The sequence below is a fragment of the Camelina sativa genome, chromosome 14 (genome assembly GCF_000633955.1).
Source record: "Camelina sativa cultivar DH55 chromosome 14, Cs, whole genome shotgun sequence".
In the NCBI taxonomy this organism is placed as follows: Eukaryota; Viridiplantae; Streptophyta; class Magnoliopsida; order Brassicales; family Brassicaceae; genus Camelina; species Camelina sativa.
Genome location: NC_025698.1, coordinates 29,444,008 through 29,464,352, shown reverse-complemented (window position 1 = coordinate 29,464,352; position 20,345 = coordinate 29,444,008). Strand labels below are relative to the sequence as shown.

The following is a 20,345-nucleotide window of genomic DNA, read 5'->3' as shown; positions in this document are numbered from 1 at the left end:
CCTCGATGAACTCAATTTCGCCATATCAAGTGGAGCTACTTGTAAGTTTATAGTATACTAGAATGTGAAAGAGCCTAGATGTTCCCATAATATTTGTTGTACGTCGTCTTATGATCCAGTTTAGTGTTAATTAGCCTGGATGTTTTATGCGTATTATATTTTCACTTTATCCTAGAAGTAGNATAGCCTTTTTAGAATATTTTACTTATATTGATTTTAAGAAATAAATATAAAATAAAAATCAATATAACTTTGATTTGTATATATATAAGTAAATTTTAGTGGAATTTTGCCTTAAAATAGTATGTATTAGTTTGAATATGTTATTCTGAAATAATATTTTAATATAATAATATCATTTAATTTAAATTTTATTTATTTTTTAAAAATCAACCAATATTTAGAAAAAAGAAGTTCTGATGGTGTCTCTAAAAATCTCCCCAGATGTCTCTCTTTCAACACTTTTTTTTTTAATTTTTTTATTTGAAGACTGGAACTGTGTTCTGCACGCAACAACAAAAACCAAACACCTCTCCACTTAGCTTGCCTTGGCATTTTCATGGTGGCTGCTACACTCATAGTGGAAAAGACGTATTCAGTCGACCTCGATGAACTCAATTTCGCCATATCAAGTGGAGCTACTTGTAAGTTTATAGTATACTAGAATGTGAAAGAGCCTAGATGTTCCCATAATATTTGTTGTACGTCGTCTTATGATCCAGTTTAGTGTTAATTAGCCTGGATGTTTTATGCGTATTATATTTTCACTTTATCCTAGAAGTAGAAACACTTCTTTGGTTGCTGACTGAGATCAAGAGCAGACAAGTAATGTTTTCGTAATGCTTCTCAGACTCTTATTCTGTGCCAATCATATTTTGCTTAGAATATGATTGACACAGAAATAAACTTGACTTCCTTTCTGCATTTGGATTCGAATTGAAGCTCATTGATTACCATACCACCTGTAATCAGTTTAAGTGCATAATTATATCTAATCACAGACACAAAGACAAACACAACCATGTAAATCTATAGGAGCTTTGACTAAACGGACGTGCTTATCAAACAGCTTGTCCATTTTAATATTGATGTTTTGTTATCGAATTAATCAAGAAAGTAACATTGCATTCACTCAACAAACCGTATTGTCGTCTTTTAGCTATGGGTGATTGATTACATTTACGGTAGTAAATGATCAAAGTCAAATTATCTAATGAAATTGTAATATTTATATTATTCACCAACTTTTATTTTTGGCAGTCTTAATTTGGTTTAATAATAGTTCAAAACATATTATACAAAACTCGATTCAGCACACGCTTAACACTTGAAATACGACAAAGTTTTAATGAACATAACAACAATGCGATAAGGAAGAGAGAATGCATCGATGAGTGACTTAACGAGTTCTGATGCTTTGTTGCTTGTTTCGGCCAAATCTCTTCATGAACCACTCATGCTTGTATGAAACTGCTATGTATCCCATCACTAATCCAAATACAACTCCAGGTGCAAAGCCTAAACCTGCTGCTACCCAACTGAATGATTCTTCTTCTTCTTTTGTCGCCACCAGTTCGGGTTGTGGTGGTGTTGGCGTTTTGATATCTCTGCAAACATTCTTAAGGGAAGGACCATTAAGTCCGGGGTTTCCTTCATAGGAGGAGCAGTTTTGTCGTTGAAATTGTGTGCCTTGTGGTATGGAACCTACAAGCTGGTTATGTGAAACGTTTATCACTTCGAGAGAAGAGAGTGCGCCAAGTTCTGAAGGAATCTCACCAGAAATCTTGTTTTGGGATAGGTCTAGTGACTCCAGATTCGTTAAGTTTGCCAAAGTAGATGGGATGTGGCCCGTAAAAGCATTGCTTGACATGTTGAGAATACGAAGCTCCTTCAGCAAACCAATGGAATCAGGAATCGGTCCATTGAGTTGATTTCCTGAAAAATCGATGGCTGTGTAGATTGTAAGGATACGTTCCATCTCCATTGACACTCCTTTACTTATCAACACAAGTGAAAAGTAGTACATTCCTGAACCACTCCGAATGTACTCTGGTTCCATATTATCATCACTCTTAGAGGACATCGCAGTCCAGTTCAAAAAGTAATCAGATGGCAAAGTACCAACGAAGTCATTATATGATACATCAATGATTTTCAACTGAGGAAAACCAAANGGGAAGGACCATTAAGTCCGGGGTTTCCTTCATAGGAGGAGCAGTTTTGTCGTTGAAATTGTGTGCCTTGTGGTATGGAACCTACAAGCTGGTTATGTGAAACGTTTATCACTTCGAGAGAAGAGAGTGCGCCAAGTTCTGAAGGAATCTCACCAGAAATCTTGTTTTGGGATAGGTCTAGTGACTCCAGATTCGTTAAGTTTGCCAAAGTAGATGGGATGTGGCCCGTAAAAGCATTGCTTGACATGTTGAGAATACGAAGCTCCTTCAGCAAACCAATGGAATCAGGAATCGGTCCATTGAGTTGATTTCCTGAAAAATCGATGGCTGTGTAGATTGTAAGGATACGTTCCATCTCCATTGACACTCCTTTACTTATCAACACAAGTGAAAAGTAGTACATTCCTGAACCACTCCGAATGTACTCTGGTTCCATATTATCATCACTCTTAGAGGACATCGCAGTCCAGTTCAAAAAGTAATCAGATGGCAAAGTACCAACGAAGTCATTATATGATACATCAATGATTTTCAACTGAGGAAAACCAAACCAAACCAAACCCCATCAGAATTATGTAATGTGCCATTAAACTTGTTAGAGCGGAGGACGAGAACTTGAAGCTTCTGCAAAGATTTCAAGTGGAAGGGAAACAAGTCGTTGAATGTGTTGCTTCCCACGTTCAAAACTTCCAAGGCAGAGCAACCAACAAGAGAAGCAGGAATTTTGCCCTCTAATCGGTTGTGACTGACATCAAGTATTATTAAGCTCTTGGCGTTATGAAATATTTCAGGAAGAATCCCGCTGAGTTTGTTGTTACGAAGATTAAGATCTGAAAGAGAACTCATCACCATAGTCTCTAAGCACCGAGTAATTGAGCCGTTGAGGTTGTTGTTTGATAGACTCAGCGGGATTTAGGTATCTCCCCGGTGAAGTTATTCTTAGAACCCGAAAAATATTTGAGATCTTTGGAGGATGGGATGAAGAGTGGTCCTTGGAAAGCATTTGAGCTTAGATCAACATAACTAAGTTGACTCTCAGGAAAAACTTTTAAGGATCCATTGAAACCGCTGAGACAGTTGTGGGAGAGATTCACGTCGAACAACTTTGGTAGTCTCCACAACCAGTCTGGTACTTGACCTTTGATTTTGTTGTTGGAAAGATCTAGTATGTGTAGATTTCTTCCGTTTCTTATGAACTCAGGGAACTCAGTGATGTTGCAGCCTGGCAAATACAAATATGCCAAATTTGGTAGAAAATCCAAATCAGAAGTGATGTTTGTTGTTGAAAGAGGAATGCCTGAGAGAGTTAATGTCTCTAGCTTCTTAAGAGGCGAGAAGACATTTAAGTCAACTCCTGGACCGATGACTTTGTTGTAATTTCGACTTTCAATAAAAAAAATATTGTAAATTAGGCAAGAAGAGAGAAATATTCCCAATCCCAGTAAAATCGCTGAATTTGTTATAACTCAAAAAGATGTGGGTCAATGAGGTAATCTTGAGTAGGGATGAAAGAATGGCTCCTGTAAAAGAATTATCTCCACCAAAAAAAGACTCTAATTTGGAGAATTGGCTGATGTTTGGTGGAAGGAAACCTGTGAACTGATTTGAAGAGAGAGAGAGTCTACGTAGTTGGGTCAAATTGAGTATCGAAACTGGCAAATTTTCATTGAGCTTTGTTGATGTCCAAATCGGTCCAATTAGAGTATTTTAGTTCGGTGTTTTGAGGGTCGAAGTTCTCTTTATTATATGAGAAAAAGTCGGACTACAATCGATAAAGACGAGCTAGAAAATGACCAAAAGAGAAACAATTGGCGAACTGCAAGCTCGTCGAGTCTATACTTTGAGAACCAATTCTCTCGTATCAATTCCCTCTCCGTTTTTTCGTCCTTTTGTCGTACGCCGTACAATCACTATTTATAGGTTACTGTTTCGGTTCGTCATCCAAAAAGACCAAAATAGCCCTCTCGGCCTATTAATTCTTTTGGGCCTTTTCTGGGCTGGGCCTATTGTTGGGGTGAAATCCACCCCTAACAGTATTCCCCCCATCTTTAGTTCGTAGTTATGCGGAGAACTCTATGTCCTCTAGTGATTCTCTGGCTCCGGTGCAAGCTTCAAGCCTTTGTTTACAACGACTAGCTGGATCTGAGGTGGGCAACGAAGAGCTCTTGTAGGGTTTGTAAACAAATATCGGGAAATCAGAAAGTCGCGAGTGGGTTTTCCCTTTTCCCAAAACACGCGGTCACATCGTCACGCGTTTATTCTGATGCGCGTGACTTCCGAAAGTTGTAACGTCGCTTCGATGCTCGAGTTGTAATGATGATCCCTTCGGGAATCTTCCTTTCTACCCTATAAATACTCGTCCTCTTCATCTTGGCTTCATTTTTCTCCACCGATTGTTTCCTCAGCTCGTCGTCCCAGGTACTTTCTTCCCTCGTCTCCTAGCTCGTCTATATTTTTTTGAGATTTCCTATGGCCTCCCTCCGGTCCACTTCGTCTAATTCTTCGGCGGCAAGCCACCATCGTCAGAACACTTCGCCTGACTCCAACGATTCGACTAGATCGGGACGTCGAGTGGTGAGGTCTCCGACGGGAAGTGACGTTTCTTCTGGATCGTCGTCTAGCTCTTACGATTCTAATTTGGCCGAGCTTCAGCACCGCATCTTCTCTGGTGTGGCGGCTCCGAGTTCGTCAGCCCTTCCATGCCAGATCCCTTCTCTAATCGACGAGGATTTTGATGACACGATCGTTCCGGCGGATCACGTCATCAGGAACAGATCCCTTCCGTCGGTTGCCGACCCTTCAGGAACCAGGGAGCATCCCTTTTCTTTCGTTCCCCGGTCTTCCTCTAAACGCGACTCGGCTCTCGTGGCGGTTCAGATCGGCAAATTCCCGGCCGATCCGGTCATTTTATTCCCGAGCGTGATCAACGTCCTTGGGATGTTCCCGAAGGGTTTATTTGTCTCTCGGAGAAACTTTTCTCCGAGTGCGGGGTTACTTTTCCCCTTCCCTTTTTTCTGATGTCGTATTTTGCCAAACGTGAAATGGCGATTTCTCAATTCGCCCCGCCTACGTTTCGGAACGCGGTCGGCATCTCGATTTTGGCGAAGAGAGCGGGGATTCGACTTTCGGTCGATCATTTCGAAGAGCTTACTCGTCTAACAACGTCTGACAGGACTAAGAAACCCGAAGTTTATTATGTCAGTTCGCGACCTCCTCTGCTCGTCGAAGGGGCAAAAGGGAAGACCCATAATTGGGAAGGGTCTTATTTTTTTTAAAAAGTGGTTCCGGGGGGCGTCGAGGATCCTGCGATCCCTTTATTTTCTGGGTGGAACTGTTCACCTGGTAGTTCATCCTTCTTTGTAACCTGTTCACATCCCTCGTATATTCTTCGTTACTTACCCCGTTCGCTTCCTTGTAGTTGTCATACCGCGGTGCCTTCTTCCTTATCCTCCTGCGCTTCGAGCTGATATTGAGGCGATACGAGCAGTGGGTCCGTATACTTGGCCATGCTCCAGAAAAAGGAAAGGAGGTCGTCCAAGAAAAAAAAAGGTTTCTCGACCGACAGGTGATAGTCAAACTATTCTTTGGTTTGTTTATGGCGTTTGTTGAAAAACTTGGATTCTCTGTGCAGCTAGTATGATGGGGAGAATTAATTTGGATGTTCCAAACGTGTCGGCTCGTTACCGTCAAGGGTCTGGTCCTGCACTCTCGCCATCTTCTCGCCCTGAGGTCCAACCCTCAGCTCGCCCTTTCGGGGCTGACTCGTCTCGGAAATCCGCTCCAGCTTCTCGCGATACTCGTTCTGCTGAGATTCGCGCTGGCAAAAAACCGGCATCACGATCGTCTCCTCCCCCACCAAACCTCCTAGCTCTCCTTGCTGGAGCCGATTCCCAAAGGAAAAAGCCTGCAGGTGACTCTAGCCGTCAGAAGGAGCATTCCTCGGATCCTTTGCAGAAGAGGGCAGGTCGATCTCTAGAACGATCAGACCCGTCAAAGCGGCAGAAGACCATGGACTATCGGTGGGATTTCTCTCATACTTCAGCTACCCGAGCTTTTCCGAACGACTCGGAGGCATGTACTGAGCTGTTTCGCAACATCCATTTTGGGTCCGGTCGTCTTATGCCGATCGAGAGGATGAAGGAGGGCGATAAGATCATCGATCTGGCGAATACCGCCTTCGAGGTTCGTAATTCGGCAATCAAACTTTCTTGCCTTTTTTTTTTATTTTTCCCATTTCTGATTCGCGGTCATCGCAGCTCATAGGTCGCATCAATCATCTCGCTTCTGGCTATGAGAGGCATGTGTACAACCTGGAGACCGCTGCTTCTACACCTTCAGGTCCCTCGGTCGAGCTAGTCAAGAAGCTTGAGGGTCAGCTCGATGAGGCGGTTCGCTCGAACAAGGCGCTGAGCGGGAGGATTTCCGAATTGGAACATCAACGAGAGGTGGCGAATTCTGCACAGGTCGCCCTTCTATCAAAGCTCAACGCGGCCGAAGCGTCTTGTTCCCAACTGCGGGTCACTCGTGGGTTCGCCCGAAGTTCCTCGAGTATAACCAGGCCTTGGGGAACATGCACATGCTCAAGGCTTTGGTTGCCGATGGCCAGATCTCCCTTCTCTATGATGGGATACAGGAGAGGATCGCTGCTGTTGCGTCTGGGATGAAGGAGGAAATCCTCAAGATTGACATCCCGGATCTCCATCCCGGGGATTCTGACATTACCTCCGTTTTCGCCGAGCCTCTCCCTGATCCCCCCGAGTGGGTTCCTTCACCAGATGTCGCAGACGATTCGGATTCGGATTCCAACGGAGGCGAAGCTAACAGGTTGGAGCGTGCGTCTAGCGAGGAAGCTGAGGAAGAGAGTTCCGTTCCTTCCACACCTGGTGTCTTGGCGGCTGATCATGCTCCTCCCGCGCTGAATGACTCGACTGTCGCTCCATCAATTGAACCCATCGTTCCGGAGGTTGGTGTTAATTCTCCTGCAGATGGTCTTGTCGCCCCTTGACGAGCGACTTATTATACTTTTATCTTGTCCATTTGAACTTGTCTCCGTGATGTAGCGGGTGTTGGGCCGTTATGGCATTGTATTTTGTTGTTGGACCTTATTTACATTTACTTGACGATCTACTTTTGCTTGAGATTTCTTATCTTCCGTTAGCTCTTATTGTCAATTTTTTTTGTTTCGAAAACTCCTTCACACTATTCCTCTCCTTTTAAACGCACGAACTTCTTGGGGTCGACCGAGGTCGTTGTATTACTTACAACAGCGAGGTCGATATCTTTGGAGGAGAGCTCGTGGATATCCTGCTGCAGGTCACGGTACGTCGTAAGCTCGGACCCCAATTTTCGAGTCCGAGATTCTAGTGTCGACGTTAGTGTTCTCGTGGGAGGGATGCTAGCTTTTGGCGAGAGCAGATTTGCTCGTCTCGATTTTGACGAGCCAACTGATGCCAACCTCGGGATTTACGATTGAATTTGGATCGTTGTAAAATTTGTTTTAGATGGTATTGGCGAGAAGGGATCCTTTCCTCTTCTCCCCCTCCTTTTTTTTGGCTCGGATATGTATAAATATTCAAGTGCGACACGCGATGGTCGGCTTTCCCTTAGATTGCGAGATGGGACTCGTTCGAGTGCGACATGTGAAAGTCGGCTTATTCTTTTATTGCGAGTAGCGACTCGGTTTTTAGTAGATAGGTGCGACACGCGATGGTCGGCTTACCCTTAAATTGCGAGTAGCGACTCGGCTTTTCTTTTTCGAGTGCGACATGTGGAAGTCGGCTTATTCTTTTATTACAAGTTGCGACTCGGTTTTTAGTAGATAGGTGCGACACGCGATGGTCGGCTTACCCTTAAATTGCGAGTAGCGACTCGGCTTATATATATATATATATATATTTTTTTTTTTGAAACGCACTGGTTCTTTAATATCAGCGTTTCCCGAGCCTTGATTTATTTCCCCCCTCGGGAACACGCGCTTTGCAATCTATAAATCGCGCATCCTTTTTGCATTTGCCTCTATTCATTTCGTGAAAACAAATTGCGATGTCTATAACAACGAGGTCGGCGTGGTTGAGGAAGGTGCGGGAACAGCTCGTTGTACGACCTGATGATGTGATTCGTTCGGAATTGGAGTACTATAATGCACGGATTCAACGGCTGCGAGATTATATTGTGGCAACGCGTCGACAGTTCGAGCGTCGTTTCCAATTTTGCTGTGTGGATGGGACTGTGGAGCATCTCGAGCTTCTGATCAATGACGGATTGTTCCTTCCGAAATGGAGTTGGGATCGACTGCTCGAGGAGCGCACTCGCTGCGAGTCGTTACTGGCCGAAGCAGGGGTTCCCGATCTTGAAGAGGACGACCTTGGACCTATTGGTAGAAGGCTATACGAAGATCATGTGGAGCTCGACGCGTGCCGAACTCGGGTCGACATATTGCGACGGTACATTAATCAGCTTGAGAGTACAGATTACTACTTCTGCGAGCGTAGTCGCGTTGAGTGGGCTTGCTCCTATCTCGAGAGGATGGTCTCCAGGGGTGCTGTCGTCCCAATGAACAGGCTGAAAGAATTGAAAGATTCGTGCCATTTCTGGGAGACGACCATCGGTGGTCTGGAATTTGATGAACTTTCGAACGCCGATCTGGGGATTGAGTAGCGGGGCACTATGTGGAGTGCCCAATAGTAGTGACTCCGATCTCTTCTCACTCCCCCCCCCTCCATTTTTTTTGGTATGTGCCGTATTGGGGTCGGCTCCCCCTTTTGAACTTTTGCCGGGTTGGAGGTCGGCTTCACCCCCGTCTTTTTTTTGAACCAGCTCGAATTTTATGCTTTTGTTATTCTTATGCAACGCACGATTGCTGATAAGCGTAAGAAAAATATATTTATTGGCAGCTGTCTCGTAAACGAGACTGCCTACGTACCCCCCGATCAGGAGGGATCAAGCCGCTCGTAGTTCACATTACATGGATAATAAAAACTGTACAAAGTGGGCTGCGTAATTAAATGTTTCCCTTCCCCCCTTTTTTTTTTTTAGTAATAGTATCGCGTTAGGTGCATGACATTCCAAGAGCGAGGTACTGGCTCGCCGCTCATTGTTAGGAGCTCGTAGACACCGGGGTGGACAACTTTAGACACCTGATACGTTCCTTCCCAATTAGCTCCCATTTTTTCGGCATTAGGTTCGGCCGTGTTCTCGAAGACCTTTCGCAAGACAAGGTCTCCCTTGTCGAAGTGCCGATTGTGGACTTTCTTGTTGTAATACTTGGCCCCGGCGAGTTGGTAGTTTTGTATCCGTAGAAGTGCCTTGTCGCGTTCTTCTTCCAGCTCGTCTAGTCTATCCAAGATCATCTGGCTGTTGAGTGCTGTGTCTTGGACGAGCATTGTTCAGCGAAGGCTTGTACTGTCGAACTCAGCCGGTGCTATTGCTTCCATCCCGTAAGCTAGGGAGAACGGAGTCTGGTTCGTGGCTTGTCGTGGGGTCGTCCGGTAGGACCAGAGCACTCTGTCGAGCTCGTCGGCCTAAGCGCCTTTCTTGGCGTCCATTCTTTTTTTTAGCCCGTCGAGTATTGTTTTATTTGTTGCTTCTGCTTGCCCGTTCCCCTTGGGGTATCGCGGCGTTGATTTTCTTAGCTTGATTCTCCACTTAGCGCAGAAGTCTTCGAACTGGAGGGAGATGAACTGCGAACCGTTATCGGTAACTATCTCATACGGCAACCCATGTCGGCAGATAATGAATTTCCAGACGAACATCTGCACATCCTTGGCCTTGATCATAGCGTAGGACTCGGCTTCGAACCACTTTGTGAAATAATCGGTGAGGACAAGGATGTAGCGTTTCTATCTTGATGCGGATAGCGGACCAATAATGTCCATTGCCCAACGCATGAAGGGGTACGGGGCTACACCGGCTCGTAGCAATTCAGTTGGTTGGTGGATGATTGGAGCGTGTCGTTGACACTTCTCACATTTGGCAACGAACTTCTCGCAGTCGGACATCATCGTTGGCAAGTAGTGACCGTGCTTCTTGATTCGTAATGCTAAGGCTCGTCCTCCGAAGTGGTTCCCGCCGGCCCCCTCATGAGTTTCCATCATTACTCGCTCCGTGTCGTCGCCATGTAGACATAACAGCAGGGCACCTGATGCGGTCCATCGTAGCAGATGTTCTTTCATTAGGGTGTAGTGGGCAGCCTTTGTTTTTAATCGTCGCCTTGCCCATTTATCCGTTGGTACGTCACCATCGGCGAGGTATACGTGAATCTCGTCCCGCCAGTCCGTTTTGTCATTGTCTGAAGGAGGGTTGAACCGTTGTCGCGAAGTTGCCGTTCTCCAGGTGGTTCTGATTTCGTTGGGCTGATGAAGGGCAAGACAGGTATCTGCTTGAGTTCTTTCTATGCTCGACGTGTCAATGCTCTCTACCGGGATGATTCGTCGAAGGTCTGGGTCTGATGTTGAAGCGAGTGCTGCTAAGGCATCGAGGTAGGCGGCCATTGGTTCGGTTTTAGTTTCGTACGCACCACTGAATTGATTGGCGACAAGTTGAGAGTCGCAGAAGGCTCTTATTCATTTGATTTGCATTCCGTTGGCGAGCTTGAGACCAGCGATGAGCGCTTCATACTCAGCGACATTATTAGTTGCCTGGAACCGGAGGCGAAAGGATTGCTCTAAAATTTCCCCGGTTGGAGATGTTAATCGAATTCCTACACTGGACCTTAAGTGAGAGGATGCTCCGTCGACATGCAGAGTCCATAGTCCATCTGTTGGATCGGTTGGTGTTGGCTCGGCACCTTCCCAAGGTAGTTCGATTAAGAAGTCAGCCAATACTTGGGACTTGGCGGCTGGGCGGGTGCGAAACTCGATATCGTACTCGCTGAGCTCGATTGCCCATTTTGTTAGTCCTCCGGATTGGTTCGGACTGTGTAATATAGACCGTAACGGTTGGTTGGATAGGACGGCGATAGTGTGTGACTGGAAATAGGGTCGGAGCTTTCGCCCCAAGGTGACGACTGCCAGGGCGACCTTTTCTACTTTGGGTAACGGGTCTCGGCGTCGTCGAGAGACTTGCTTACATAGAAAATAGGTCGTTGCTCTCCACGGTCGTCTTTCACGAGCACCCCACTGACCGCTGATGCGGAAACCGAGCTCTGGTTTTGCAAGCACCTGGGGTGTTGACAAATAATTCTTTAGTTTGCCGAATGCGTCGTGGCAGGCCTCATTCCATTCAAATTTCCCTTTAGCTTTGAGGAGTTGGTAGAACGGCAAGCATTTATCCGTCAACCTGGATATAAAGTGATTCAGGGCGGCGATCCGTCCGGTTAGTCGCTGAACCTCTCTGGCATTCTTTGGCGAAGGTAGGTCGATGATCGCCTTGATTTGCCTCGGGTTTGCTTCAATGCCTCGCCGAGTTACTAAGTAGCCCAAGAACTCCCCTGATTTGACTGCGAATGTGCACTTGGCTGGGTTTAACTTCATTTTGTACTTATTCAGAGTGTCGAAGCACTGCCGGAGATGGGTGATATGATCGCTGGCGCGCTGTGATTTGACAAGCATGCCGTCTATGTACACCTCCATGGTTCGGCCGAGCTGCTCAGCGAACATTTTGTTAACTAACCGCTAGTAAGTTGCTCCCGCATTCTTTAAGACGAAGGGCATGACTTTGTAACAGTACGTTCCCCTATCGCTAATGAACGACGTCTTTTCCTAATCGTCCTTATGCATAAGGATTTGGTTATCTCCTGAGAAGGCGTCCATAAAGGTCAGAAGTTCGTTTTCTGCAGTAGTTTCAACAAGCTGGTCGATCCGTGGTAATGGGAAGTTGTCCTTCGGACAGGCTTTGTTAAGGTCGGTAAAGTCCACGCAGACTCGCCATGGATGCGGCGCCGAGGAGTTTGTCAACTTCATCGTTTATTGCTTGCGACCTTTCGGGGCCTAGATTGCGTCGTTTCTGTTTGACCGGTTTATGCGTTGGACCGGCGTTGAGCTCGTGAGTTGTAACGGTTGGATCGATTCCTTTCATGTCGGTCACTGTCCACGCGAATGTTGAGATGTTTAATTTGAGAAAAAGGATCTGCTCGTTGCGCATGGTCGGAGTTATCTTCGTTCCTATGTTCACACACCGCTTCTTGTCAGTTTCGTCGAGGCTCACCTCCTCCGTCGCAGCGATGCCCTGTTGGATCGGGGTCGGCTTTCCGTCGGTCGGCGACGAACTGTCGTTGCCGACCTGCTGCTTTGATTGGTATAACTTCTTTGCTGTGCGCATCTTATGTTCGATCAGGAAGCAGGTCCTCGCGCCCTGTTGGTTGCCATGCAACGTGTATACGCCCTTCGAGGTTGGAAATTTGACGCATTGATGGTATGTCGATGGGACTGTCCTCATCTTGTGAAGCCAACGGGTTCCGAGGATGACATTATAGATAGTCGGCTTGTCGATGACGGCGAATCAGGAATATCTCGCCATTCCCCTGATGAAGATTGGCAGGTCGATGGTGCCGATGGACATGATATGATCTCCGTCGAAACCGGTTAAGGAGTGGCATTCTGGCTTGATATCGCCTTCACCGATCTCCATTTGCGCCAAGACGTTCCTGAAGATCACATTGACCGAACTTCCGGTGTCAACCAGGATTCTCGTAACCTCGCTTTCACCAATCAGAAGTTCGACTACCAGGGGGACGTTATGTGGGAGAACTAAACCCTCTAGATCGCTATCGTTGAAGGCTATCGACGTGTTTTTGGAACCGATCTTCGATGGCCAGGATTTTTTCATTTCGGCTCTCTTCGTGTAGTCTCTTATTGATCTGACAGAGTCGTTGCACCCTGCTAGCCCACCCATGATCATGTTTATCCGTCTTATTACTGGGGGACGGTGGTCGGGCTGATGATCTGGACGCAGCCGTTTTTCATGATCGGGGTCATTGAGAACTTCTATCTCGTCCTCACTTTGGTCGGCGAGTGTCTTTGAGTCTTTCACTAACTTCCGGGCAATATTCTCAGCTCGTTTGGTATCGCTCTTTCCGGGTCGGGTTGTCTTGCTTCTGTCGGACTCGACTACTATTGCCCCCTTTTTGTATCGTTCCATTAGGATCGTTTGGAGGTAACAACACTCCTCAGTCGAATGTGTGGTACTTTGATGGAAATCGCAGTACTGAGTTGCACTATTTTCTCCTCCTTCCTTCATGATGTATTTATTTTCACCGATCGCGAAAGTTCGACGAGTTCGGTCTGGGTTTCGGGAGAAATGCTGGCATGGCTCGACGTTTTCGATCTTTGGAGCTACGACTGTTGGTGGCTTGGTTGCGACGTTATTTCTGCGGCATGCTTCTTAGCGTTGACCACCTTTTCTTCTTCGACCTCTATGTGCTTTGCGGCTCGTAGTAGTGTGTCGGCAATGGTTTCCACATGAGTCAAAGACAGCTCCTCTTTGAACCGAGATTCGTACCACAGCGCATTTTTGAGTGCAACGATGGCTGCAACATCCTAAATCGAGACGTTAACGACGATTTTCTTAAAGCGTCCGATGAAGGACCGAAGCGATTCGTTTCGTCCTTGAGTTAGTGCATACAGATCGGCATGGGAGTTCTTGTTTTCCATTATAACGGAGAACTGCTTTAAAAATTTGGTTATCAGGTCCTTGATACTATCAATCGATCTGGATGGGAGTCGTGAAAACCAACTCAAAGCTGCACCGGTCAAGTGTTCGGCGAAGACTTGGCATGCTCCAGCATCGTACTTTGCCGGGCTGAACTGCAAGGGACCGAGAGCTACCCCGAAAGTGAGCAGAAAGTCTCGTGGGTCAGCCGTCCCGTCATAGTAACCCAGCCTTGGCTTGACCGCTCGCTTCACTGGTGTGGTTGCGAGCCTTCTCGAGAATGGGGTTCGCTGAGTTGCTTCGAGCATGAGATCTACTTCCGGCGCTCTACTCGTTGCCTTATGTAATATCGCTTCCATTTCTTGCATCTTTTCCCGAATTTGCTTCAGCTCGGCATCCTTAGCATTGTCGCTCTGCTCATCGACGCGCGAGTTGGGATCGCGGTCGAGCCCACCAGTTCTCGCATTTTCCCTTGGCATTATCCCTGCTGAGAAGAGATTCGTCGAACCTTGTCGGATGGTCTGGAGATGGTTGATTTCTTCCTGGGATCCGACCTGTGCTGCGGTTAATGCATCCAGTCGTATATTGGTTCGCCGTTCCTGCTGGTCGAGGCGTGCTAAGATCCCGCGGAATAGCTCATCTATGCTGGAGCCGGACTGGCTGTTGAGCAGGGTGAGTTGCGCTGGGTTTGGAGTCGGCTCTGTGGTCGTCGGGCTCGCTAGGTTGCTTGCGATGACGAACGTTTCCGGACTCTCCACTGTGGCAACCTTTCTTGGAGCATCCGGGGTTGGGAGGACTACTTGTTCCACTTGATTCGCTGTCGGGGTTGTGGTTCCCCCTGACGAGCCGGCTTCCTTGCTTCCTTCTTTGGTGATTATGGTCATCTCGCGTAGTTGGTGTAGGTCCGTTCTTCAGACTTTCAAAGAGAATTTCGACTTGGTTCCCCCTACCTGGCGCGCCAAATTGTTGATGTCCAAATCGGTCCAATTAGAGTATTTTAGTTCTATGTTTTGAGGGTCGAAGTTCTCTTTATTATATGAGAAAAAGTCGGACTACAATCGATAAAGACGAGCTATAAAATAAAATGACCAAAAGAGAAACAATTGGCGAACTGCGAGCTCGTCGAGTCTATACTTCGAGAACCAATTCTCTCGTATCAATTCCCTCTCTGTTTTTTCGTCCTTTTGCCATACACCGTACAATCACTATTTATAGGTTACTGTGTCGGTTTGTCATCCGAAAAGACCAAAATAGCCCTCTCGGCCTATTAATTCTTTTGGGCCTTTTCTGGGCTGGGTCTATTGTTGGGGTGAAATCCACCCCTAACAAGCTTGTTATCCTCAACAGCAAAAACAGTCAATTGTTTTAGATTGCCAATTGAAGATGGGATTTCACCAACAAAATTATTTCAACCAAGATCGAGAATAGAGAGATGAGAAAGGTTCCCAAGTGAAAACGGAATCTTCCCCGAAAAGGTTGTGTTTTCAATGGTCAGCTCTACTAAAGAGTTATTTTCATGAAACATGGGAAGATTCCCTCTCAAATTTATATTGTCGCTTAATCTAATGGACTGTAAGCTCGGTATCAGAAGAACACTACTTGGAAATTCTCCAGACAGGTTGCAGTTTCTAAGATGTAGTAACCTTAGAGATCGCATGTTTGAAAACTCATGGGGGATTTCTGAAGAAATTTTTAGATCGCTCAAATCCAGTTCTCTAAGATTCCTCAAATTTTGAGCAAGTAGATGAAGAAAGGATCCATCAATAGATAAAATTGAAAAATCATAAGGAGAAGAAAGATCGAGAGACACCAACTTGGTTAGCTGAAGAAGGTTGATTGGAATTTGGCCTGATAGTGAAGACTGGGAGAGATTAAGTCTTTTTAGCTGCATGAGTTTGTCAAATTCAGCTGGGATTGGCGAACCGGTGAAGTTGTTGTAAGCAAGGTTCAAATCACGGAGATGACGCAGTCAAAATAGACTGCTCTTGGATTTAAGCGGGCCATGGAGGTTTCTGAAACGAAGGTCTAGCCCTATTACTTTGCCCGACTTAGCAGCACAGGTGATACCATCCCAAGAACAGCAATCACTTTTATTTACCCATGATTCTGTCTTTGGATATGAATCAAGCCAATCAGGATTTTGGATCGAAAACTCACTCTTGAACTCAAGAAGAGCGTCCCTTTGGTCGTAATGACACAAGTGTTGTGTAGAAGAAACAAACGTGTTTAGAAAACTTGAAAGAAGAAAAAGGAAACATATGGAACGAAAAAGTAAGCTCATATTCTGATTAGACAAGAAAGCTTTCATATTTGTGGAAATGAAAAAGTAATATGAAGTAGTTGTGATGGTAAATTAGTGTTGCAGGTCACTTACATATATATAAAAAAAACAAACACATGAAGCTCCATTGACTTGATGATTTGAAGTCTTTTTGAAGAAAAAACTTCCCTGCTAAAAAATCTTATATGAGTCCTTCCAAATCCAATAGACTTGACTTGAAAGACCATAAACTCGTTCTTCTTGGCCCCTAAAAAATCATGTTTTAAGAAATTAGAAATTTGGAGTTTAGTGAGGACAATAGAAAAATCAAAGTGCCGTGTAGCTTAAGCCAACTCTTCAACTTCATATGGGAGTTGGGACTCCGTATGGCATTTTTTCTGTGAAATGCTTTCATAGTTGTCCTCTATCCAATTCCAAACCTGAAACATACGTTCAGTGTTAACTTTCCTAAATTAGCATTTCCTTAATTTCGAGCCACAAAACTAATAGTACTTTCAATATATTTAGTAAATAGAGACAAAGAACAAAACTTGTAAACTTGGCTATTTGGTTGAAGAGTTTTGTTCTCAAAACTGTGCTACTTGCATTAGTAAAAAAAGCGATGCCCATGATCTAATATCACCAAACCCATCCATCACGTTTTATCTCTCATCACTGCCTCTTCATCTCTCAAATTTCTATTTAATCATGTAGTTTCTTACATGATTCTGATGGCAATTGCTATTAAAGTTGACAATCCAATTTTTTGATACAAAATCTTCTCTTTTTGTATAAAGTTGAACTATTGTCTAAATCAACTGGTTCAGAATTGATGATTTGTTTCGGTTTAATCATGTAACCTAAATGTGTCAAACAGATTAATTTCAAAGCTTCATTATAAACACTATTATAAACACTGATGTGTGCAGGTTGCTGCCGATTACATTTGGCATCTAGGGGCCACTAAGTATAATTATATACTATCTTACTAGAAACTAGAAAGTTTCCCGCCTAGGCGATGCGTGGGTTTTTCTAATAATTCTTTTAGTAATTATAATATGATTTATGGTTTTGTAAAATTAAGTTAATGTACTGTATATATATAAATTCAAATAATGTACATATGTAATATAATTATTGTTAATTATATATTTTTTTATTTATAATTATTGTTAATTATATTTATATTATAAATAATTTACAATGCTAGTTTAGATTATTAGTTTCTAAAATATTCTAGACGAAACTTTTTATCTCGTTAAAATTATATATGTTATAAAAGAAATATTATTTAACTAATTGTTGATAGAGCACTAATTCTAATTCTAACAATGAAATGATTGTGAGGTGAGTACTACTTGTTGAATATAGTTTCTCATGGTATAGATTAAAAAAGAATGTTTTCCTAATTGATTTGTGACTTTTATCTTTGACAACCTCATTTCTAGGATTTTTAGTGATAAATTTTGATGTCAGTGTAGCAATGTTTAAAAAGTATTAGGGTAATAAAAAGAAAAAAAAGTGAGTTCAATTAAAAGCTTAAAGAGGTATATTGTAGCAATGTTTGTTGAGAATTCTAAATGAATTATCTAAAATAAAGTTAAAATTTTCAGAGTGGATTCTCTTAAAAATAAGTAATAAAAGTACTTATAATTTAATGTCAAATATAAAAAGAAATTAAAATATGCAAAGATGCTTATTTATATAATCTAGTCAATGTAATCAAAACACTGTTTACTCCACATTTTTACCTATTTAATTTAAGAGAATTTGTTAGAATTACCCCTTCTGAGATATAATTTTTCAAAAATACAATTTTTAAAAAATATTTTCGTTTTTGCCCTCTTTTATACAATTACAATATGTTGAATTAATTTTTAAATTTTTTTTTAGGTTTGGATTCTTTATTTTACATTCAGAGTATAGTTTTAAAAGAGTAGAGTTAAGTATTTGGAATTTAAGGCTTAGAATTTAGTCATGTGATACATAGGAAATATATATTTTTGAAAATAGATAATATGAAAGTATATTTTTGAAAAATGATTACTTTTAAAATTTAATGATATAATATATGAAAGTTAATTAATTTCAAAGCTTCATTATAAACACTATTATAAACACTGATGTGTGCAGTTTGCTACCGATTACATTTGGCATCTAGGAGCCACTAAGTATAATTATATACTATCTTACTTGTAAGTTGCCCGCCGAGGCGATGCGTTGGTTTTTCTAATAATTCTTTTAGTAATTATATTATGATTTATGGTTTTGTAAAATTAAGTTAGTGTAGTGTATATATATAAATTCAAATAATATACATATGTAATATAATTATTGTTAATTATATTTATATTTCAAATAATTTACAATGCTAGTTTAGATTATTAGTTTCTAAAATATTCTAGAGGCAACTTTTTATCTCGTTAAAATTGTAAGGAATGAAATATATCTAGAGGCAACTTTTTATCTCGTTAAAACATATTTAGATTATATTGTGAATATTTGATTGTATGTAATCCCACTAATTTAGGGAATCCCCTTAATCTCTGTAATCTCCTCTACTATAAGTAGAGCTGTACATCATTGTTAATAGGCAAGGGAATCATATTCACTTACATGGTATTAGAGCTAAAGATGGGATCCAATTTCCCTCAATTTTCTTCTTAGTTTATTTCTCTTCTTTTCCCTCGAATGGCTGCTGCTAACAATCCCATCGAAAGGTGTTTTGGTGTGACCAACATCAAACATCACATTCCACTGATCCTCGATCTCGAATACCACAATATGATGCCTGGAGAGAGTTGTTTCAAACTCACTGCATGATGTTTGATGTCTCCGGCCACAGTGATGGCACTCTCCTTCCCACCAGTGATGCTGATGCGGTCTGGTACAAGCGTGACGGTCTCGTCAAACTCTGGATCTATGGCACCCACGCTCTACCTCTGTTTCACTCCTCCTTCAAAACCGGTGGCTCTGCTCGCGACATTTGGCTTCGCGTGGAGAATCAATTCCGAAACAATAAAGAGGCTCGTGCAATCCAGCTTGACAATGAGTTACGCACAATGGAGATCAAAGATCTCTCCATTCGTGACTATTTCCAGAAGATCAAGTCTGTTGCTGATCTCCTTGCCAACGTCGATGCTGCTGTCAATGACCGAAACTTGGTGATGTATCTCCTCAATGGATTGAATGAAAAATTTGATAACATTCTCAATGTTATCAAACACAAAGAACCTTTTCCTTCTTTCGACGTTGCCAAGTCGATGCTCGAACTCGAGGAGAATCACCTCAAGAAGGTGACTCGTTCATCTGCTGCTCACCATGACCACTCCTCCTCCTCCACGGCTCTCACTGTGACTGCCCCTTCCCAACAATCTGTTTCAAATCGCTCGCGGTTCAACAACAACAACAGAGGAAAACGGTTTAACATCCGTGGCAGAGGTGGTCGTGGTAACAACACCGGCTCCAATCGTCCGTCTTGGGGTTCTCAATGGGTTTTGCAACCCTACTGGTCATCTCTTCACCATACTGGCCCCAGTATCCACCCTGGACTCAGCCTCATGGTCGTTTCCCTCATTCTGCGTCCTCATCACACCCACATCCACCTCAGGCCAACTTTGTGGAGTTTCAGCAGCTGATGCAGTCCTATGTAACCGAGTCTCTCAATGATCCCTCTGCATCTGACTGGTTCATGGACACTGGCACCACCGCCCATCTCACACCAACCGCAGGTATCGTCAACTCTACTCTTAATAGTAGCACCACTAATTCTGTCATTGTTGGTAATGGTTCTTTGATTCCTGTCACTTCCTCTGGCAACACCACCTTTTCCACCCAAACCAAACCTCTCCACCTCAAAAATGTTCTTGTTGCACCCAACATTGTCAAAAATCTCATTTCTGTTCGCCAGTTTACGAAAGATAACTGGTGTACTGTTGATTTTGACCCATTTGGTTTTAGTGTGAAGGATCTTCCAAGTCGGATACCTCTGCTCCGCTGTGAAATCTCCGGTGCCCTCTATTCGTTACCTGCTTCTTTCAATAAGACATCGACCTCGTCTCCAACAGCTCTTCTGGCTTCAACCCCCGAGCTATGGCATAAGAGACTCGGCCATGTCCAAAATTCTTCTCTTGCTTCTATTTTTAATTCCCATCCTTCTCTTTGTACTAAAGGACCAGCTCCTCTTTCTTGTGAACCCTGCATTTTGGGCAAATCAATAAAACAACCATTTTTTACTTCCCATACTCAAGTTCACAAACCTTTTGAAATCATTCACTCTGACTTGTGGACATCACCATTACCAAGGATGAGTGGCATTCGGTATT

At 43.5% G+C, this 20,345-nt stretch overlaps 2 protein-coding genes across 2 annotated transcripts; one reads left to right on the top strand and one right to left on the bottom strand.

Annotated features, from left to right (window-relative positions):
* Positions 1,400–3,026, bottom strand: LOC104744126 (receptor-like protein 12). The gene is made up of 3 exons (XM_010465144.1): positions 2,790–3,026; positions 2,260–2,709; positions 1,400–2,158 (listed from the first exon to the last, which is right to left on the bottom strand). The coding sequence occupies exons 1-3, from the start codon at positions 3,024–3,026 to the stop codon at positions 1,400–1,402; spliced, it is 1,446 nt and encodes a 481-aa protein (XP_010463446.1).
* Positions 18,843–20,022, top strand: LOC104744124. The gene is made up of 3 exons (XM_010465141.1): positions 18,843–19,514; positions 19,577–19,921; positions 19,981–20,022. Exons 1-3 carry the CDS (start codon positions 18,843–18,845, stop codon positions 20,020–20,022), a joined length of 1,059 nt encoding a protein of 352 aa, XP_010463443.1.